At 42.3% G+C, this 23764-nt stretch overlaps 1 protein-coding gene across 3 annotated transcripts; it reads left to right on the top strand.

The window, feature by feature from the left end:
• The first annotated feature begins 1040 nt into the window (after window positions 1-1040).
• On the top strand, window positions 1041-13623 carry LOC115777298 (death-associated protein kinase 3-like). Of its 3 annotated transcripts, XM_030725155.1 has the most exons (9): window positions 1041-1165; window positions 1436-1546; window positions 2696-2917; window positions 7342-7480; window positions 10024-10153; window positions 10944-11019; window positions 11127-11279; window positions 11428-11473; window positions 12866-13623. In XM_030725155.1, exons 2-9 carry the CDS (start codon window positions 1485-1487, stop codon window positions 13499-13501), a joined length of 1464 nt encoding a protein of 487 aa, XP_030581015.1. In that variant the 5' UTR covers window positions 1041-1165; window positions 1436-1484; the 3' UTR covers window positions 13502-13623. The 3 variants fall into 3 exon arrangements, with proteins under 3 accessions (XP_030581015.1, XP_030581017.1, XP_030581016.1); XM_030725157.1 differs by lacking the exon at window positions 2696-2917; XM_030725156.1 differs by lacking the exon at window positions 1041-1165 and having other exon boundaries at window positions 1220-1546.
• The last annotated feature ends 10141 nt before the right edge of the window (window positions 13624-23764 follow it).

Below are 23764 nucleotides of genomic sequence, written 5' to 3' on the forward strand. Positions count from 1 at the left end.
TCCCACAGCTAGAAAGACTGAAGCTTCTTGGATCCCTCTGGGGGCCTCTGGTGGACCTTTGCTCCAAGCTGACTGGCATGGAACCTGACCTGGAGGCTGTGCTCTTGCTGATGGTGCACCCACAGTGCAGTGTGCACCACTCTCTTGGCAGTGGGCAGGTGGGACCACAAGAACTAGCTGTGAGCTTGGTCTTTGTAACACATCTGGGGATGCTATCGAGCAGAGCCTCTGTCAGCTTCAGCTTCTGTCAGCATAAATGGCTTTAAGTGATTGCATAAATAACTTGACTTAGAACACCCAAAGTTTTTAAAAGAAAAATTATTTATCACCAAAATGACCAGCTAAAAGGAGATTTTCTAGTTTATGAACATTGGTAATCCTACCCCTAATGGATTAGGGTTGCATTTGCAATGTCCGCTGTATTGAAACAAGTCTCCGATATGGAACTGCAGGTGATGAGGTGGATGTCAAAACATGAAAAATGTAGCTGCAGCTGAACAAGGATGTAACAAGTGGCAGTCATCAAGGAAATGATAAATAAGTTGTACTTTAATTACACTATAACTACAATATCATCATGATTATGTGTTTAACCAAAGTATGAGTTGAAGTCTCCTTTCTTTTAAAAACTACTTAAAATATTTACAGATTTTTTTTTCTTTTAAAACTGTCAAATGCTAGCTTATCGCCATTTACATTTTAAGTAGGCTGTTTTAGGAGGCTCAAGGAACTTACACCATAAGTCACTGACTGCATTATTGCTACTCATTAACGTGAAAAGTCCTTCTTTTCATAGTCACAGCCGGATAATGCAGCAGGTGTATCAGGAAAAAAAAGCCTTCAGAGTGCAAAGCCACAAACCGTTTGTTTGTTTGTTTGTTTGTTTGTTTGTTTTAATGAGAGCTCACTATTTTAATCATGCTGACCTTAACAAACGCAAAATTATCATGTAGCTCCGCTCATCTCGTTCCGCACAGTGTTTCGCTGAATACAGGTTTTATCCCCATATAACTATTAAAATCATGTCCTTGAGGGCCGCCGCCACATTAAATGGGGAGTCTGGTGCGGCTCTCAGGGCTGGGATGGCCGAGGCTTCGTGATCTGTACACAACCCTGGAGGCACAGAGTGGGCATGAGGAGGCGCACACGAAGTACTTTTCAAACGGTGAGACGCTTTCTGCGCATTATCCGGTGTCTTGTGTGTTAGCGGTGGAATAACGTTGGTTTCTTCCTGCTGTTCGTGTTTCAGTTGTTCGTGGCAGCTGCGATGATTATTTTCAGGGACAGTCTCGCTGATTAAAACAAACCTTTTTTTTCCTTTCATTATTAGTAGATCGCTATTTACATTACATGTTATTTAACATTAGTCTGTGCTGTTCAAAACGTTGTGCACACTTTTGACAGGTTGTTGAACTCCTGCTGTCTGTCATTGCAGGCTGACTGACACAAGCTGAAATACGAATATCAAAGTGAGGACTGCGGCAATGGAGCTTGTGAAGCAGCAGAAAGTGGAAGATTTCTATGAAATTGGTGAAGAGCTCGGGAGGTAGAGACATGCACTGGATTTGCATGTGTTTTCTGTAATGAGTAACAGCGGCATGTTTAATGGAAATCAGAATTCAGATAGTGAGACTTAGTGAGGCATGCACTTTATGCATGGTGGAGGGGCAGAAACGTGTTGGTGGAGCTCTGACCTCCAATGTAGACAAGCCCAGAAACCAACCAGTAACCCGCTGCAGCTGAGAGGCGTACTTTATAAGGTCATTATGGATTATACCTGCTAAAAACAGAACCATAGAAATATTTGCATTGTAGCGCACTACATACTCAATCATTAACTACCTGCCACATCTGTTCACTGCAGCTATAAAAAGTCGTTATTTCTCTTTGGCTGCACAGGGCTCACACTATAGCTAAAGATGATTTCTAAAAGTAATCAGAAATATTTCTGAGAGAAGACACAAACAAAGCTGTATGTGTGGGTTTGGTCTTGTTGCTGTGTGTGCATGACAGCAGCCTGCCGTCATTTAAAGGATTCGTCTATATTTAGTGTCTGCTCTTAGCCTGGCTGCAGAGCAGGAAGTGGGGTGTCATCTTACAAACTACTCAAATGAACCAGGAAAAAATAGATGCAGCTGTACTGTCATATAAGTGAATTTGAATTTTAAGTATTCGTGCATGACTTGTTTGCTTGTGTAACTGTGAGTGGAAGAATCATCTTGTGCAGTTTGCTACAAAAAAATGTTCAGCATTGTAAATGGGGTGAGGGGGGGGGGGGGGGGGGGGGCAAATGTGGGACAAACTGTGTGTTTGTGCAGTGCAATCTATCTGTAGGTACTGCAGTCCAACAAATAACAAAATAACGAACTGGTGTATTTTATCATATTCCTAATTTTCCTGAGAGTTAGGAAACATGCTAGCAGTTTCTATTAAAGCAGTCCATGAATGAAGACGGGCTGCCTCCATGAAGTTTGAAATATATTCCTTGGTGTTAGGTGCCCCCATCAGGCCAGTCTTTCACTTTGCCAAATATAACTGACAGCTAGATGTGGTCAATAGGTGTGCCTTTATCTTATCAGGCCGTTGCTAAACTGGCATGTTAAGATAAGATGCTTGATCCACAGAGTAATTCATGAATAAGCTTTAATCCAGTGATTCCCAACTGTTCCAAATGGATTTCCCCTCTGTGTTTGAGTGGGCAATTTGCCATCGTAAAGCAATGCAAAGAGAAAACTACAGGCTTGGAATTTGCTGCCAAGTTCATCAAGAAACGACAGAGCATGGCCAGCTCTCGAGGAGTGCGGCGGGAGGAAATAGAGCGTGAGGTGAACATCCTTCAGCAGATTCAGCACCCCAACATCGTCACGCTGCACGACGTTTACGAGAACCGCACCGATGTGGCACTCATCCTGGAGCTGTGAGTGGCAGATGATTACAGTTACATTATGACATTTTTATTAACTTGCCAAACTCAAAACTAAGCACACTTTAGGTAAAAAAAACAAACCAAAGCAAATCAAAAACATAACTATGTATTTAACTTTTCAGCTTCAAGAAGCAGAAGATAATAACTAGTATCTGTAAAATACAGTGCAAAATTCTTACGCCACCCCTCATTTCTTTATCCATCCATCCATCCATTTTCTTCCGCTTATCCGGGGCCGGTTCGCGGGGGCAGAAGCCTAAGCAGAGAAGCCCAAGCTTCCCTCTCCCCAGCCACCTCCTCCAGCCCATCCGGAGGGACCCCAAGGCGTTCCCAGGCCAGCCGAGATACACAATCTCTCCAGCGTGTCCTGGGTCTACCACGGGGCCTCCTCCCGGTGGGACATGCCCGGAACACCTCACCCAGGAGGCGGCCAGGAGGCATCCTAATCAGATGCCCGAGCCACCTCAACTGGCTCCTTTCGATGTGGAGGCTGACAGGTATCGACAGGCCAAGCGGAATGCAGCTCGGGTAGTGGCCAAAGCAAAAACTCGGGTGTGGGAGGAGTTCGGTGAGGCTATGGAAAAAGACTTTCGGACGGCATCGAAGCGATTCTGGCAAACCGTCAGGCGACTCAGGAGGGGAAAGCAGTGCTTCACTCACACTGTTTATAGTGCGGGGGGGTGCTGCTGACTTCAACTGAGGCTATAGTCGGACGGTGGAAGGAATACTTCGAGGACCTTCTGAATCCCACTGACACGCCTTCTGTAGTGGAAGCAGAGTCTGGGGATGAGGGGGATGACTTGACCATCACTGGGGGTGAGGTCACTGAGGTAGTTAAACAACTCCTTGGTGGCAGAGCCCCTGGGGTGGACGAGATTCGCCCTGAGTTCCTGAAGGCTCTGGATGTTGTAGGGCTGTCTTGGTTGACACGCCTCTGCAACATCGCGTGGAGATCTGGGGCAGTGCCATTGGATTGGCAGACCGGGGTGGTGGTCCCCATCTTTAAGAAGGGAGACCGGAGGGTGTGCTCCAACTTTCGGGGGATCACACTCCTCAGCCTCCCCGGTAAGGTCTATGCCAGGGTGCTGGAAAGGAGGGTGCGTCCGTTAGTCGAACCTCGGATTCAGGAGGAACAATGCGGTTTTCGTCCTGGTCGTGGAACGCTGGACCAGCTCTTTATCCTCTCAAGGATATTCGAGTGTGCGTGGGAGTTTGCCCAACCAGTCTACATGTGCTTTGTGGACTTGGAGAAGGCATTCGACCGTGTTCCTCGGGGTGTTCTTTGGGAGGTTCTGCGGGAGTATGGGGTGTCTGGCCCATTGTTGCGGGCCATTCAGTCCTTGTACAACCACAGTGAGAGCTTGGTCCGTATAGCCGGTAATAAGTCGGATTTGTTTCCTGTGGGTGTTGGACTCCGTCAGGGCTGCCCTTTGTCACCGATTCTGTTCATAATTTTTATGGACAGAATTTCTAGGCGTAGCCAGGTGGCGGAAGGCTTCTTCCTTGGTGGCCTCAGAGTCACATCTCTGCTTTTTGCAGATGATGCGGTTCTGTTGGCTTCATCACGGGGGGGCCTCCAGCTCGCAGTGGAACGGTTCGCAGCCGAGTGTGAAGCGGCTGGCATGAGAATCAGCACCTCTAAGTCTGAGGCCATGGTCCTCAGCCGGAAAAGGGTGGAGTGCCATCTCCGGCTCAGGAACGAGTTCTTGCCTCAAGTGGAGGAGTTTAAGTATCTCGGGGTCTTGTTCACGAGTGATGGGAGAAGGGAACGGGAGATCGACAGGCGGATCGGGGCTGCTTCTGCAGTGATGCGGACGCTGCACCGGTCCGTCGTGGTGAAGAGGGAGCTTAGCGTAAAAGCGAGGCTCTCGATTTACCGGTCGATCTACGTTCCTACCCTCACCTATGGTCACGAGCTTTGGGTAGTGACCGAAAGAATAAGATCGCGAATACAAGCGGCAGAAATGAGTTTCCTTCGAAGGGTGGCTGGCCTCTCCCTTAGAGATAAGGTGAGGAGTGCGGCCATCCGGGAGGGGCTCGGAGTAGAGCCGCTGCTCCTCCACATCGAAAGGAGCCAGTTGAGGTGGCTCGGGCATCTGATTAGGATGCCTCCTGGCCGCCTCCTGGGTGAGGTGTTCCGGGCATGTCCCACCGGGAGGAGGCCCCTCATTTCTTTATATTACGGAAAATTGGAAAAGAGTGCAGAGATTGACTGAAACATGCAAACATACACGGAAATACAGTATATAATGCAAATACAGAGTTTATACAATCGTTTTTTTAATATCAGTTTTGGTCCTTTTGCCTTTATCAGATAGTGAACATAGACAGGAAAGTGGGGGAGAAAAAGAGGGGGAATGACATGCAGTAAAGGGCGGCGGGTCGGATGCACCATGGCACTGCGGCATACAATGCCGCCTGCTCACCCACTGAGCCGCCCCGGTGCCCAGAGTTTGTCTTAAAGAGCTTGAAAATCAATATTTAGTATGAGCAGCATTTTCTGATGAGGCTAGAGGTGGATCAATAGAAGAGCCAAGTGTATCTCTCAGGTCCTGTGTCACGTCTTTTCCTATTTCTGAAGGACATGACTTTAAGATACTGTTCATCTGCTTTTTTTTAGGCATGTCATTTTTTGTGCTCCACTTGGCCAGTTTCCTCAAACGGTTTTAAGGAAACACTTCACAACACGCTGAGATAGAGTGCGGTGAAAAAGTATTTGCCCCCTTTCTGATTTCTTATTCTTTTTGCATATTTGTCATACGTACATGTTTCAGATCATCAAAGATATCCAGAGTAAATACAAAACTAATAATGATGATTTCATTTATTGAGGGAAAGTTTCTATCCATACTTACTGTACCTGGCCCTGTGTAAAAAAGTAATTGCCCCCTAAACCTAATAACTGGTTGTGTAGCAAGAACTGCAGTCAAGTATTTGTGATAACTGGCAATGAGTCGTTCACATCGCTGAGGAGGAATTTTGGCCCACTTTTTGTTGCAGGATAGTTTTAATTAAGTCACACTGGAGGGTTTTTGAGCATGAACAGCCTGTTTAAGGTCATGCCAAAGCATCTGAATCAGATTTAAGTCCAGACTTTGAAAAAGCCACTCCAAAACCATCATTCTGTTTTGTTTTTTTGAGCAATTCAGAGGTGGTGTGTTTCCAGTCATTGTCCTGCTGCGGATCCCAAGCGCACTTGCGGTTTATTAAGCAAAATGAAGGCATGGAAAACGCTTTCAAAATCTCTGAAGCAGAGATACAGCATCACCTTTACAAGTAACTCAAGCTGAAAAAAAAAGAGTTTTAACTGCTGCATTTATCTGTTTATCAGAAGTAAAAGTGCTGTCAGTAATCATTCCCAGGTTCCTCACAAAGGGTTAGTTATAAATCTTTAAAGGGCTGAGGTTTGGCGGTCCAGGTTTCCAAACAGTAGAACATCTATTTAATTTAGATATTTAAGAGATTATTCCATTTAAACTCTGCAAACGGCTCCAGCAGCACAAACACTGTGGAAAAGTCTAATTCAGGGACACCTTTCAGGAGAAGTTGGCCTAGGGACACCAGTCAATCGAAGCAACCACGCCTCTATAACTCCAGTATCCATAAGGATGATCGCATCCATAATAATCCAAAAATTAGAGCTGTTATCAAAGGAAAAAAATGTCCATTTAATGCCAAACCATTTCTTGAACAGGCTGTAAATATGATATAAAGCTGTAAAGTTGGGAGTCTGTGGAGATTGACTCACTTTTTGAGCCTGCCTCAAATGGCCACCAGGGGAACTGCAGTTTTTGGCACTTTCCAGTTGGCTTCAGGTTTCAGCCCTGGATGTTGTTGCTTGGCGTGGCAGTTCTTGGCCACTTCTTGGCTCTGCCCCTGTTCTTAGCTCACTTTGGACACTTAAGACCAGTTGATCATATTTTGAATGCCACATTTGTTGTGTTGTTCCTGAACATGTGTATCTCTTAATGGTCATTAGAAGCTCACCATCTTCTAATGGCTGCTTCCATCAGGATAATGCACTGTGCTACAAAGTGAATCTCAAATTGCTTTCATGAACATAACAGTGAGGTCAATGGACTCCCCCAGTCACCAGATCTGAATCTCATTAGCCCGTCTTGGGAAGTGTTTGAATGTGAAGATGAAAAATCTGCAGTAGTGATGTGATGCAATCATGTTAGCATGTAGAATCAAAGTGACGGTTTCCAGAAAAGAGGGATAAAATCAATATGCTGTTCCTAATATGCGCTCATTGACTTTGTAATGTTGTCAGACAGAATGCTCTTGGAAACATTCAGTGGGAAATAGAGAAGAAAAGTGCATACTGAGATTTTAACTAACAAATGTTTGTGTTTCTGTTGTCAGGCTCTTGTACCTCCCCACATTTACATCAGTATTTTTTAAACCTATTTCAGGGTCTCTGGTGGTGAGCTGTTTGATTTCCTGGCCCAGAAGGAGTCTCTGAGTGAGGAGGAGGCCACTCAATTTATCAAACAAATCCTCGAGGGGGTGAACTACCTTCACGCCAGAAAAATAGCCCACTTTGATCTCAAGGTTTGTCCAAACAAGACATTTCATGCTCTCTTTCCACCAGAGATAAGATGCTGTCACATTTCTGAGCTACGGCAAAGTCTGAGGGTCACAGTAGACCTCAGCTCATTTAGCCCTGACACTGTATCAAAGCTTACTCATAATGATTCAGCATTACTTGGCCTTGGTCTTTTATAACACATCAAGACTTTTTCCACAGTTCACGCTGCCAGACCAGTTTTGGGAATTGAATATTAAAAAGAAAAGGTCATTAATTATGGCATGGTTTTCATATCTTTTTGGAACTGTTTGCATAAAACTATCACAAGACCTTATAGCTCAGCTTATCCCAAGATTGCTAACTTTCAAGCCTTTTTCAAGCCAAATAAAGTAGGCCATTTTTCATGTTTTCCTGCTAAACCTCAGTGCAGCGTTCAATACTGTTGACCATAATATTTTAAACTGCAGGAATGTCTTAAAGACATAAATGCATGGATGACCTCTAATTTCCTGCTTCTAAATTCAGATAAAACTGAAGTTCTTGTACTCAGCCCCACAAATCTGAGAAACATGGTGTCAAACCAAATACTTACTCTGGATGGTATCACCCTGACCTCCAGTAACACTGTGGGGAATCTTGGAGTCAGTTTTGACCAGGATATGTAAGCAAATATGTAGGACTGCTTTTTTGCATTTGTGCAATATTTCTAAAATTAGAAACATCCTTCCTCAGAGTGATGCTGAAAAGCTAATTCATGCATTTATTACTTCTAGGCTGGACTATTGTAATTCATTATTATCAGGCTGTCCTAAAAGCTCCCTGAAAAGCCTTCAGCTGATCCGAAATGCTGCAGCTAGAGCTTTATCTCATATACACATAACATCTTGAACAATCAGGCTCCATCTTATCTTAAAGACCTCATAGTTCTGTGTCACCCCAATAAAGCACTTCGCTCTTAGACTGCTGGCTTACTTGTGATTCCTGGGGTATTTAAAAGTAGAACAGGAGGCAGCTGGGGGAGCCTAGGCTTAAAACTTTCCTTTTTGATCAAGCTTATAGTTAGGACTGGAATAGGTGACCCTGAACCCTCCCTTAGTTATGCTGCAATTAGCCTAGGGTGGTCTGTTTATACCCCACTCTGCATTTAATCATTAGTTCTTATTAATCTCTGGCTCTCTTCCACAGAGTGTCTTTTGTTCTGTCTCCTTCCCCTCACCCCCAACTGGATGCGGCAGATGACTGCCCCTCCCTGAGCCTGGTTCTACTGGAGGTTTCTTCCTGTTAAAAGGGAGTTTTTCCTTCCCACTATTGCCAAGTGCTTGCTTGTAGGGTTCATCAGACTGTTGAAGTTTTCTCTTAATGTAGGGTCTTTACCTTACAATATAAAGTGACTTCAAACAACCGTTTGTTGTGATTTGGTGCTATATAAATAAAACTGAATGCAGCACGTTGGCATGGTGGTTAGCACTGTTGCCTCACAGAGAGAAGTTCTGGGTTTGAATCCACCTTGGCCCAGGTGTGGACGTTGTATGTTCTCCCCATGTTTGCATGGGTTTTCTCCAGGTACTCCAGTTTCTTGTCACAGTCCAAGGGTTAGGCTAATTGGTGATTCTAGATTGGATATAGGTGTCAATCTGAGTGTGAATCGTTGTCTTTCTCTCTGTGATGGCCCTGCGAAAGGCTGCACCCCCCCCACCCCCCACCCCACCCCACCCCTTCCCGAGACTATCTCCAGAATTTGGGAGTGGAGAGGATGGAAGGGCCTGCCTGCAGTCCTGACCTCAACCCCACTGAACACTTGTGGGATCAGCTTGGGCGTGCTGTTTATACCAGAGTGACCAACACACTGGCTGACTTGCGACAAATGCTGCTTGAAGAATGCGATGCCATCCCACAGCAGTGTGTGACCAAGCTGGTGACCAGCATGAGGAGGAGATGCCAGACTGTTGTGGCTGTGTATGGTTCTTCCACATGCTGCTGAGGCCCCTGTTGTCAATATGTTTAGTTTCTTCAGACTTCAATCATCCAGTCCAATAAACAACACCAAACAAGAGTTAATAGCAGAATAAACTGGATCATATTCTAAAAGAGAAAGATGCACTAAAATGAATAACTGTAGCTCTTGGTGCTGAGAAGGCATTCAAGAGACTGGGATGGCTGCACTTGTTTAAGGTCTTAGATAAATTTGGTTTAGGTCAGTCATTTTTAATTGGGTGAATCATTGGGTTGTCAGCAAAAGTCACCAATAATGTACAGCACTTAGCAGCATTTCCTATGAAAAGATCAAGTCCCTGACACTGTTTGTTTTAGCTATTTTAGCCCTTAGCAGAGCTGATCAGTATAGTTCATCTTTTTTTGAGGTTGATCCTTGTGGATTCAGATTGTTCTTGACTCCTTGAAACAAAAGTTTCTAATGGATTTATTTATGAATGCAATTCCAGAACAGTTTCTAGAAGTCTTGATTTTTTTTTTTTTTATGTGCCACAAAATCAACACACAGGCTATACTGAACCATTTTTATATAAAGAGTTCAAAGTTGCTCAGTAGATGTTTTTGTCTTCTGCAGCCTGAAAACATAATGCTTTTGGACAAGAATGCGCCGTTGCCGAGAATAAAACTGATTGATTTTGGTCTTGCCCATAAGATTGAAGCTGGGGTTGAGTTCAAGAACATCTTTGGAACTCCAGAGTTTGTAGGTAAGATCATTCTTTTTTCCCTGCTCTTGATGTAGAAAGTGGAGCAGCAGGGAGTGCAAAAGCACTGGACACTCATGGTTCCAGCTATAGATGAGGCACTCCCATGCAGTTTTTCCAGGCCACACCCCACTGGCCACTAAAAAGTTTGTTTCCCAGTCTTCCTGATCTGGGTGACAGGTCCAGGTTCCTATTCCTAAGGACTCTTTGAATTAAAAAAATTAACAAGTCCAACAGAAATGAGCTGCCTCCAAAGATAGGTAGAGATAAGGTGAGGAGCTCTGTCATTCATGAGGGAATCAGAGTAGCTCAGCTGGCTCCTCTCTGACACTGGCTAGAAGGGGAGCCAGTTGAGGTGGTCCAGGCATCTGATTAGGATGCCACTTGGGCACTTTCAATGTTTCAGACATGTCCAATTGGGAGGAGACCACATCAGGGCAGACCCAGGACACGGTGGAGAGATTATATCTCAGGTGGCTTGAGAACATCTTGGTATTCCCTGGAGGAGCCGGTGGCTGGAGAGAGGGAGACTTGGACATCTCTGCTTAGACTGCTACCCCTGGGAAATGAATCTGAGTCTAAATGATAGACAAAAAATGAAAAAGAAAAGAAAAAAATGGCTCCACTAGACCACTTTATTTTTAAGAAAGAAAGGAGTTTGGTTCCAGGTACCCAGCTGGTAATCCAACTTTGAACTGCCATGTGTTTAAAAACATAGAACGTGGAGTTTGTGAAATGAAACTGTCAGAGGTACGGAAAAACTCATCTTGGTTTTTATTGTTTGCCTGTTAAGCACCAGAGATCGTCAACTATGAGCCGCTGGGATTGGAAGCAGACATGCGGAGCGTTGGTGTCATCACTTACATCCTGCAAGTGAACCAGAAACAACATTATCATGGTATCTCCTACAATATCATTTACATTATAATGCAACAGGATAATAAGAAACTGCACTTGTTTTATTGCTTTCTTCCAGGCTGAGTGGTGCCTCTCCTTTCCTCGGGGAAACCAAGCAGGACACACTGGGGAATATTTCAGCCATAAATTATGAGTTTGATGAAGAATTCTTCTGCCACACTAGTGAGCTGGCCAAGAACTTCATTAGCCAGCTGCTCGAGAAGGATAAGAAGTAAGAGCTCAGGGATAACTCAGTGAAGGGCACTTGTGCCACAGCAGGAGAGTTAAATGATTTGATCTCTGGACTGCTCATTATAGTCACTTCACCACTTTTACATAATGAAAATTCAGCAACATGATTTTTTTTTTTTGTCTCATAGGAAAAGATTAACAGTTCAAGAAGCCCTTAATCACCCATGGATCAAGGTAAACAGAAAAGTTTCTATCACATTCTGAGTGTGGTCAATGTAGCTGCAAAGCACCTGCACTGGACACGAGAAATGGAGCCTCTGCTCTGCGGTGGGGGGGCATAAGTTTGCAGGAATAATCTTAAATATGCCGCATTTGGGCGTGATCTGACCTTGAGGCCATCACAAAACAACTGCATGCAAGAAGAATGTACAAACAAAGCATGAAGGTCACCCCCTCACTTTGCAGAAGCCAGAGCAAGAAGAAACGCGGTCTCATGTGAAGGAAATTTCACATCTCTAGACTAAGTGGGTTCAAAAGGGGCCCACAAAGGGTCTTCAGCACTAAAGTTAAATCCCAGGAAGGAATGTTGGACTTAACCATAGGTCTAAGGTGGTGGACAACTTCCAAAAAATACATGGCAAGGGCGTCCTCCAGAGGTGACGCAATGGACACAGGCGGTGAGAGAATCCAACGCTGAAACACTCTCATTCGTAACAAATCAGCTTGAAATATTCTCATTTTTCCTGATGTTATTTTTGAAGAAAATGTAATTTTATATTTTATTTAATGTGTTGAGGAAAAAGTTGCTGTATTCTGGCCATTCAAATCCATAGTGCTGATTAAAATATTTTCAGTCTTAGACTGTTCAGTAAATGTTAAACTGTTTGGCCGGCAACTTAGAATGTGTTTTCAATTTTGGCCCGTTCAGTGATCGAGTTTGACGCCCCTGCTTCAAAGCATGATTAGAAGAGGTGTCCCCAGCCAGGACATGCAAGGGTGTGATATCCCATACTGCATGTGTTGTACCAAAGTGAACTGACTGAACGGGAACTGGGATTTATTCAGGCCTTTTCTAGTCTTACTGACACTCAAACTGTGACTGGGTATAGATCAAGGAAACAGGAAAAACATTTCTGAAGCTCCGAGTGTTCCCGGGAGCGCAGGAGTTTGGTTTGATCATCATTTCTGACAGAGCCGTCTGATTATCCGTGGGCACCCCGTGCCACCTCATTTTAACCCTGCGAGGTCTTCAGATTTTGCATCTTAACTATTGTAACTCAGTGTATTCAGGATTAAACCAAAAATAAATTTACTGCCTGCAATTAGCTAAAAAATATGAGCATATTATCCTCTCTTCCCTAATTAGTCCGTTTTTAGAAATAGTTTTTAATATTTTTTAATATGCCGGCTCTAAAAGTTTGATGTTGATTTAATGTTATATTTTCTCCTAGATTTACTCTCTGCAGTTTTCATGGTTTTCTTCTGTTTCTTTTATTATGCTGAACTGTTTTTTTATTTCCATGCAAAGATTTTCACAATGTTTTTAAAAGTGCTTTCTAAAAGATATTATTATTATTCCTTCTTTAAAAGATAGTTAATCGATCTCGCTCTGTTTAAATCCTTTAGTCCAATGAACACAAGGGACCAAAGAAATGTGAGCGGCGCCAATTAAAGACCAAGCGCCTGAGAGAGTACACCATCAAGTCCCACTCAAGCATGCCACCCAACAACACCTACGTAAACTTTGAGCGCTTTGCCCAGGTTGTGGAGGATATTGACCAGATGGAGAGCTCCTTCATTAGCCTAGCTGCAGCCCATGACTCTCTGCAGGAAGATATAGATGCTATGGTCTCTATATACAATGAAAAGGAAGCCTGGTACAAGGAGGAGAGCGAGGCCATGCGCCAGGAGCTCTCACAAATCCGCTACGAGTTCCGTAAGGTAGAGGCCTTGAAGAGGAGCGTGCAGGACGACATGCAGGCTTTCAGCTGCAGCCTCAGTGCCATTAGTGACCGCTACCAGGAGAGGCAGAGCCGCTTTGATAGCCTGCACCTGGAGCTTAGCACCAAGCTGAAGTGGGTGCAGGAGGTCATGGGCTCATTTCATACAGATGAAGGAGGTAGAGGATACCCCAACTGCAGCTTCTCCACAGTCTTCAACAGTGACATGAATGAAACCCTGAAAGAGCTGCTCAGTTCCTGTGGAGGAGAACTGCTGTCTGGGATCAACCTGGAGTTCTCTGAGACTGAACAGCAAAAATGATTCAGCAAAGGCTAAATCACCGATCACCCATTTAAAAGCACAGTGTGTTCAAGAGGCAGCAATTAGCAGGACTGTACTGTATGACGCCCAAATAAATATTACACAAACATATACACACACTAAGCGAGTGATTGTTGATTTGTAAATAACAACTGAAGCTGTTCTGCAATACAGTAAAATGTTCAGCAAATACCTTGCTGTAACATTTTTAGCAAACAATATTAATTTGTTATGCTGTATGTTGAAGATAAGTACAAAGATTTTGTTTTAGTCTTTAAAAAAAACTACGTGTAATTTCTCTATAATCATCTAAAAGAAGGGTTCACTATGTTCAGGGTTAATTTAAACATGCTTGCTGGAAATGTTCCTTGTTGTCATAGTCCCAAAAAAATCTGTTCCCAAATCAGTACAATATGTCAATACTTGATCTGTCTTAAAATGGACTTTCCAAGGGGAGTTGTGTGATGTCTGAGGACTGTGAGAGCGAAGCTCTTGACCAAATTCTAGCCTGTTAGAAGACAAGAGATTTAAGCTGGCTGATGAAACATCGAGAACTGAAGTGGTAATGTCTCTGCATGAAAGTAAGCTTGCTGTAAGGTCCAGAAAATAGGAAATTCACCCAGAACTGCAAGCGCCTTCTGCAGCAGTTCATGGTGGATGACAAACAGATAGATAACTTGGTGGATGAGATCAGCAAAGGAGTTTTAAGTGCCTCCCTCAATGTGAAAATAGAAGTGAAGTCAGGAAATCATCAAGCTGGGGAGGCAGGACAGAGGATACCTGGAGCAGTCAGAGGCTCGGCTGAGAGATGCAGATTGGACTACCGAGATCTAGAGCAGGGAAGGTTGATTAATTTTTCCAAGGGGCCACATGGGAAGCCCAAGTTCTGTTGGTGGACCAAACCAACAATAAGTTAAACTCAATTCTGCTCAATGTTTTAATTCCTCCCATAAAAATGTGACAGTTTTGATGAGCTGCTACTGATAATCAAAAGAATAAGGGACCTGTTACACACGATGCAAAACAATACTGAAAAGGAATTTTGCAGTATGTTAACAGCAGGCAGTTACTCAGCTTTACATAGAAAGCAGTGATTTTCAGTTCATTTTACCTGTTCAGTGAGAATAATCCAATTTTTCTTGGGCTTGAACAGGTGCACTGAAATCTGGCTGAATGTCTGAGGTGGATGTGAGAAAGACAGCTAATTAGGTGATCATCAGTGATTGAGGATCTAGATCTGTCGAACTTCATCACTGAGAATGTCTGTTCACATGTGCAGGTAGATCCAGAATCTTCTGAGCATGCCTCCTCGTGTGAGGAAAGTTCTCCTCTTTGAGCAAATAGTAAAAATTAAGCAGAAAGAAAGTCCTGAAGTGCTTTGCCAGAAGTGTGTTGGACTGCAGGTCACTGAGCTCAAGCTGAACATCACTGGCTGCATCATCCATGTTGCACATAAATCGCGAATAAAAAACATGTGAACTGACTTCTCAAGTGATTAAAAGTCTTGAAAGCACCTTGAAAACTCACCATGCAGTGCTTCTAACATGCATGAGTACTGGCAGAGTTGATCTGCTGATGGTGTGGCTTCCTTCAGTGTAGAATGTTGTCCTTTATTTGGCTGGAAGGAAGCTGCAACTTTCTCATGGAAGCTTTTACCAAGGTGCACATTTCATGCACAAAAAGGCCCTTACATTGCAGTTTGATATTTAGTTCATTCAGTACTGCAGTCACATCTACAGAAAATCCAAAGTCTGCAATCCAGTCTGAATCTGAAAGCTGGAGGATGTCATTGCTCTCAGGTTCTGTACTCTTTAATCACTTTCCCAGGCTGAGCCACCTGACAGATGTGTGGTGGTCTATGTCAGTGTCATTGTCCTCCAAAAGTGCATCAAACTGTCTGTGGTTTAATGCTCTACCCTGATGAAACTAACCCTTTAATTACAACATCAACAACATGGTTCATTTTTAACACTGATTTACAAAAAAAACATTTCCTGATGTAAAATACAGTGTAAACAGACAAACTTCTGTTCAGGGTTCATTTCAGTCACTTTGTCCTGCATCCTGTTCAAAAGTCCAACATTTTAGCCCATCAGATTTGGAGAACCGTTGTCACACCCACCACCCTGTCCCACTTCAGTCTTCAATTGTCCAATCATGCATTTACTTCCATGAACAGATCACTTTCAGTTGTTGTCCTTTTCAGCTGAAGAAAAAAAAGAGTGGGCAATGTAAGTCATGATTGCTCTGTATGAAGAAATGTATTATTTTGTTGGAAGCCTACAAATAAATAGGCATATAAGCCTTTTAGTCACGATAAGGGATTTTGGTAAAAGAAACTTCATCTTCTGCATACATAATCTTTTTAGGTAGGAAATGTTAGAAAATAATTACTTTACAATATATAACTATAGAAAGAGATGGACACAATAGTACACGGTGACTGAAGGGGATAAAAAGTACTTTCCAAATGTTATCTTAAACAGTATAACTAAGTCACATTAAGATGTTAGTGAAAGTCTTTTTAGTACAACTCTGTATCCCACAGGTGGCCTTTCCAGTAATTTATTTGTGTAACTCAGACTTCTGAAGCTGCCAGCACAGTCTCAGTAAAATGTGTAATAACTTTGGTTCACAGCTTTTTTTTAAAAACAATAAAACTGTTGCCCTGACAAACTAAAAAGTAGAGCTTAAAGCATGTAGTTAATGTTGGGGTCAAGGAGAGCAAGTGTAAAGGAAAGCAAGCTGCACTGGAAACAAATCAAAGTCTAATATAATAATAAAATAGATCTCAACATAATTGCATGATCCAGGACATGAACCCCAGTCTGCTTAGAGCCATCCCCTCCTCAGGGGGATTTTGTGACTTTTTTGGCCTGAAACTCAAAGGTCACGTGACACTGATGTGTGAAAAGAATAAAAAAAAAAGATTTATGTCTTGGTGTCTTTACTGAGCCACAGCCGTGAAGCCATTCAGAGGAACGGTTAAAGCTTGTTGTGAGACTGTGCTGGTTCATCTCACAATGTGGATAAGCAGGAACAATTACTTGATTGTTGTTTTAATAGACAACAATCTGGTTTCCTGTTACCATTGTGGATATTCTTATTAAACATTGTTAAAGTTAGAAATAATGACGTCAGAGGTCAGAGGTCAGAGCTGTTTAAACCCTCTGTTTGGGAGGGGCAGCCAAAATCAGAGCAAAGTTGTCTTAAGTGGGAGGAGCTAAACAGGTTTGATTTAGACAGAGGATGAACTGAAGGGCGGCACCAACATTCAGTACAAGATAAATAAGCATCATTTTAAATTGTGAACCATGCAGAGCTTTTCTAATAGAGCCCAAAAAAATTTTTAAAAAATATGGAGCTAGAAATGAGCAGAAGCGGATTTCTTCAGTGTTTCTACTGGAGCTCTATGGGTTATGCTAATTTGGCCCGTCTCTTCAGAGGTTCAAGGATATGATGATGTGATTTCTCAACAGATTCCAAAATAATGCAGAAGTAAGACCCAAAGAAACAAAAGGAATTCAGTCATGATTATATAAATCATTTTAAACTATTGGCTTTCTAATCAGACAATTAAAAAAATTGTCATGAACTGCTGTGGCAGGCAGGTTGAGGACCCCAGTGCAGGACTCGTGAGAAAACTCAAAAACCTCACCTTGATTGCCAGAAAGCACAGAGAAAAACAAAGCTGGATGGGGCCACCAGAACAGACCACTAAACTTCTCAAAAAGAACACGGACAGGAAAGCACACAGCAGCGGGAAACCAAGGAGACAATGGGAAACTGCTGGGAGGGAAAGAAAGGAAGTAAAACTGAACACAACACACAGGGAACAGGACACTAGGAAAATAAAACAGGAAGTGAATAAACAGGAACACAGAAATGCAGACTTGACACATGAGGAGGCAGGCACACTGAGGGAATCACAACTAACTAAATCACAGGGACACGGGGAAACTGGAATTACTATAACGATAACTAAGACCAGAACTCAAAACATACAGGGAACTGAAAATCCAGACCAGTGGAAAACTCGGAAACACAGAAGAATATCAGTGATAACAGAACTCAAAAAAAACAAACACGAAACACTGGACAAAAGGCCCAGGACCATGACAAAAACCCACACCTGGAAAAGTCATTTTAGGTATTTCAACCTTTACATATATTATATTTAGATATATTCTTTAATAATGAGTCTGAAACAATTACTGCTGTGATGTCTGGGTGAGCAGCTGATTGTCATTTTAACCCCGTAAAGCCTGAACCATGAAATAATTACCAGAAAAATCTTTTTTTTTAAATCAAGTGTTCTTCGAACATGCTGATAAAAAAACCTAGATTCATTAGAATTTATTACTTTTTATTTGTATCATATTTGCTACATTTGGCGTTTTTTGCAATTTATTGGTTAAAATTATATTAAGCAATTTATTTCAGTTTTTCAGGGGAAAAGAAATCAAACTGATGATGGAAAAAACTCACATATCAAATATGATACGCTTTGCATTAAATGGTTAATAATCGCTGTCTCACCAGATTGTTAAGGTGGAAGTACACAAGTCAAACTCTAAAAATGTGCAGCACTCCAATCGCACTGACACAAGCAAACAACAAGCTTCCACAATATGCACATTTATGTATTTTCAGTTTTTGTGTTTGCTAAAAAATTCATAGGTATCTTGTTAACTAGTAGCATTTAGTCTCATCAGGAAAAAAATAACTATATCTGTGTAAAAATTTGTTTCTGCTGGTATGGCATCCTCTATACTGGAGCTGAGTGGTAACTGTAAAATCGTCTGTGTGGAACTTTTTTTTTTTATCATTTAACAAAACTGGATCAAAATGAAAGGTGGAAGCACTGGAGGGGATTCCTCAGAGGAAGCAGTATTACAATCATTTCATTTATACTGTATTTCCAAACTTTAAGAATACTTTAATGTATTTTCCAGTGTGTTCCAGCAGCATTGTTCTGCTGAAAGGTGCAAAATCATTTTAAACTATTTTCAGTTTCTTTAGTTGCAAAATAGTCTCAAAGCTCTTGCTAAAAGATAAAGTAAGCAAACTTGCAGACACGGTGGCCCAGGTGCTGAAGATAATAGGCACGTCAGTCCTAAGGGACAGTGAGGAGAGATCCTTGGGGGGGTGCACTGCAGCAGAACAGATTATGACCCGCTGAGACCTCAGACCTCCTGAAATCAACACCTGGAGAGCACACTGTATTTAGATACTCATTGCTATTCTGAGAGCACAGACTGTATGTATTTATGGGATGTTCATTTTAAACGGTGGCCTGAGAACCGCTTTTCATTGCTATCTAAATACATAATCTCCCCCAGCCACTGTTCTTTCAGGTATTTTCTTCACTTCAGACTAAGTATATTTAACCAGTGCCTGCTGTCATGGTCCCTGGGTCTTGAACCCAGGGTTTTTGAGTTGTGGTCGTTTGAGGTTTCGTTGCTTTGTTATTCTGTTATCCCTGGTTTTGCTTTTCAGTCTTTTGTATGATTATCACATTTCCACTTAGTTCCTCCCTTTGTGTTCTCTTATGTGCCTGTCTCCCCGTGTTGTGAAGGCTGCATTTCTATTTCCCTGTTTACATACTTCCTATTTTATTTTCCTAGCCTCCTGTTCCTTGTGTATCCTGTTGAGTTTTGTTTCCCACCTCGTTAGTGTGCTCCTGTCCACCTGTTCTACCCAGCTGTCTCCCATTGTCTCATTTACCCATGTACAGGTGCTGATAATAAAATTAGAATATCATTGCTCTGAAAAAAAGGTTGCTCTGATAGTGGCCTTCAGCTCTTCTGAATTGTTGGGTCTGGCGTATCGTATCGCATCTTCCTCTTCACAATAGCCCATAGATTTTCTATGGGGTTAAGGTCAGGAGAGTTTGCTGGCCAATGAAGAACAGGGATACCATGGTCCTTAAAGCAGGTACTGGTAGCTTTGGCACTGTTTGCAGGTGCCAAGTCCTGTTGGAAAATGAAATCTGCATCTCCATAAAGTTGGTCAGCAGCAGGAAGCATGAAGTGCTCTAAAACTTCCTGGTAGATGGCTGTGTTGACCTTTGACCTCAGAAAACACAGTGGACCAACACCAGCAGATGACATGGCACCCCAAACCATCACTGACTGTGGAAACTTTACACTGGACCTCAGCCAGCGTGGACTCTGTGCCTCTCCTCTCTTCCTCCAGACTCTGGGACCTTGATTTCCAAAGGAAATGCAACATTGACTTTGATCAGAGAACATAACTTTGGAGCACTCAGCAGCAGTCCAGTCCTTTTTGTCTTTAGTCCAGGCGAGAAGCTTCTGACGCCGTCTCTTGTTCAAGAGTGGCTCGACACGAGGACTGCAACAGCTGAAACCCATGTCTGCATACGTCTGTGCGTGGTGGTTTTTGAAGCTCTGACTCCAGCTGCAGTCCACTCTTTGTGAATCTCCCACATTTTTGAATGGGTTTTGTTCCACAATCCTCTCCAGGGTGCAGTTATCCCTGTTGCTTGTACACTTTTTTCTACCACATCTTTTCCTTCCCTTCGCCTCTCTATTAATGTGCTTGGACACAGAGCTCTGTGAACAGCCAGCCTCTTCAGCAATGACCTTTTGTGTCTTGCCCTCCTTGTGGAAGGTCGTATTTTGGACAACTGTCAAGTCAGCAGTCTTCCCCATGATTGTGTATCCTACAGGACTAGACTGAGAGACCATTTAAAGGCCTTTGCAGGTGTTTTGAGTTAATTAGCTGATTAGAGTGTGGCACCAGGTGTCTGCAATATTGAACCTTTTCACAATATTTTAATTTTCTGAGATACTGAATTTGGGGTTTTTATTAGTTGTCAGTTATAATCATCAAAATTAAAAGACATAAACATTTGAAATATATCAGTCTGTGTGTAATGAATGAATATAATATACAAGTTTCACTTTTTGAATGGATTTACTGAAATAAATAAACTTTTTCATGATATTCTAATTTTATGACCAGCACCTGTATATATTGTCTGCATTTTGCCATTGTCACATCCTCATCATTGGTTCTCCTCCTGCTGTGTGTGCTCTTGTCAGTCAGTTTTGCTCGAGTAACTGTTGTGATTCGTTCTGCTGGCCCGTCCACGCCAATAAAAGCTGAAGTTAAACTTAATCCTGCATCTCATGAGTCCTGCCCTGGGCTCTTCTACCTTCCTGACACAGCGATACATGACATCTGCAGTTGCTACTTGTATTTAGCATAGCAAAATTTGAAGACTGGTGCATGAATAATGTGACAGCATAATAAACATTTGAGGCATTAAAAGCATCTTTACTGTCCTGGTCCTCCTGTGTTGACTCTCTCTCTCACCTGTCAGAATGGGTCTCTTTACACTGCTAGATTGTTTCAGAGGCAGGTCCTCCTCCTGCCTCTCCACCCTCCTGGCAGATGCACCTGGTCACTGTTTGCTGATGAACTCTTCCTGTTCTGAGGGCTGCTGTGAGTAAAGGATGGGACTCTGTGGTTTGCCTGTGGACCAAAACACTGTGAATGCTCTGCCGGCACCTCTGCCAGCTCTGTTGTTCCAGCTGCCAAACTCAAACATGCTGTCATCTCCATCTCTGTAACAAATCTGTTGAACTTTTTTCATCGTGTCTAGATGTGAGTCCACATCTGAGTCTATTCTTGACATTTACTCCCTGCAGTTGCATCTATATTACCTATTCAGTTCAATTCAATTTTATTTATATAGCGCCAAATCACAATAAACAGTCGCCTCAAGGTGCTTTGTATTGCGGATAAAGACCCTACAAAAATACAGAGAAAACCCAACAGTCAAAACGACCCCCTATGAGCAGCACTTGGTGACAGGAAGAAACCTCCAGCAGAACCAGGCTCAGGGAGGGGCAGTCCTCTGAGGGGAGAGAGCCAGAGATTAATAACAATTAATGATTAAATGCAGAGTGGAGTATAAACAAAGTAAGCAGCATAGGCCTATAGCAGCATAACTAAGGGATGGTTCAGGGTCACCTGATCCAGCCCTAACTATAAGCTTGAACAAAAAGGAAAGCTTTAAGCCTAATCTTAAAAATAGAGAGGGTGTCTGTCTCCCGAATTCAATTCACTGACTATTCAAATCTATTGACTATACAAAATGACTGTGTTCAAGCAAATCCACAGCATAAGTGCATATACAGCAGGGGTCATCAACTACATTTGTCCAAGGGCCGGAATTTTGTCCAACTCACCGCAATACAAACACCACAATTGTGTGCAGTTGCACTCATAATAGATTTAATGAGCACAGGAAACAATAAAATGTAATATGAGAGCAACGAGTTTATCTCTGCACAATCTGCTTTTCAGAAGCCTTTTTTTTTTTTTTTTTTTTTTAATGAATATAGGAATATATGAAGAGTTCAGATGCACAACCCTCTAAACCTGCCGGACATTTTTCTTTTAAAAGACAATTCTTTTTTTTATCTGGATCTTGGTAAGTTGGTAAGTTTTAGTAATTTTATTTCACAGGCGATGGTGAAGTGCCTTTTTTCCAAAATGTAAATATAGTAATTTACCTACTTTTTAATAAGTAATATTTTGTTTTAAGGCAAAACCAGCAAAACCAGTCCGTCCTCTGCCCAGTGTGAATGAAGGCAAAAGGCACAAATATCAGACTATGATAAAAAGATTTCGACACAGACTCACACAGTACAACCGTAATGGCACAAAAGGGCAGCACATTTATTTTAATAATAACAGAATAGTAGATAGTAGGCTCAGAAGTTTGTGACAAGTGAGCGACAGACACTCTTTATTTTTACTCTTGGCTCTTTATGACATCAGTAAGAACATTTTAATATGGCCGTCTCAGGTACAGATCTGGCTGTGAGCACAGAAAGCCCACCCAGCTGCCGTTCAAACCTTCTGTTTAGGAGGTGCAGCCAGTTAGGAGGAAGCTGTCATAAAAGGAGGAAGAAAGGAGCTAAAACAGCTTGTTTCAGATCAACTGAACTGAGGGTCTTCATAGGCAGCAGTATGAGACAAATCAGGATCATGCAAAACTACTCTAGTGTCTGAGGTCTCAGCTGAAAGACACTTAATATGAATCTCAACAAAAAGGCCTCATGAAAAAAAGAATCAACATCAAACAAGAAACACAAATCAGTACACAAGTACTTTATTCCTTAAAGTCAAAAAGAGGCCACATATGAAAAAATATGACTTGCAGCCGTTAGACAGATGAACTAGTTGGAAATGTTGTACATGAGAAAAAACAAAACAAAACTGTAGAACTGACATTTTAATCCTCTTTTAAAAACCATAATGGAAATTATAAATAACTGCAACATTCAAAAAGCAAAGGAAAAACACTGCATTACAGTATAAGCAGCACAGGAACAGAAAAAAACAGGAAGTTTAAAAGCGTTCACACAGTGACCGAGAACGAAACTGAAACCAACCATAAAATTAGGTCACGCTGAAAAATGCTGCAAGCTCACGAGTTTCAAGGAGCTCATAAGAATTTACTGATAGCTGGTGATGAATCTGCACAGGTTAAAAGGAGAGAAAATAATCAGCTGTTTTCATGTAACTTATTATAGAAAATAGAAAAAAGACCTACCAACACACTGCAGAATAATACCCAGTCAAGCAAATATTAGTGAGGAACAGCTGAGTGGTGACTGTACTGTTATGAGGCAGACACGCAGAGGTGGGAACAGAAGCTTACACAGCAACTCTCTGTGTCTGCAAAGTAGGCACCGTGTAGCATTACATCATTTCATCACTGACTGACTATAATCAACAACACAAAAAAACAGCTAAACGAATGATTATGAACTATAAGCAACACCATTTGAGTCATATGATAAGAACAAGAATAATTTTATTGATCCCAGAGGGAAATTCATATGTCTGACAGCTCATCTGCTATTTGTATGAGAGTTGTGGGTACAAATGATTTTCTGTATCTCTCTGTTTTATAGCAGAGAGAGGGAGAGCGAGAGAGAGAGAGAGAGGAGTCTTCCAGTACTGATGATTTTTTGTTCCATAAAGATGTTACAAAGTGGGTGATGAGAGTTGTTCAGGAAGGCTTCTAAGGTCTTTAGTGTGCCTTTCTTCACCACCTCTCCCAGCGTGTCCAGTCTGGCTCCAGTAACAGAGCCCGTTTTCCTCCAGTCAGGTGGGAGGAGAGAGAAACATGACTGAAGTCTCCTGAAAAGAGTGCCTCTGGATGTTTACTCCGTATCCTAGGAAGTTTCATGAAGAACTTCACATGGAACTTCAGCTGTT

This window comes from Archocentrus centrarchus, unplaced genomic scaffold, assembly GCF_007364275.1.
Source record: "Archocentrus centrarchus isolate MPI-CPG fArcCen1 unplaced genomic scaffold, fArcCen1 scaffold_48_ctg1, whole genome shotgun sequence".
Classification (NCBI taxonomy): domain Eukaryota; kingdom Metazoa; phylum Chordata; class Actinopteri; order Cichliformes; family Cichlidae; genus Archocentrus; species Archocentrus centrarchus.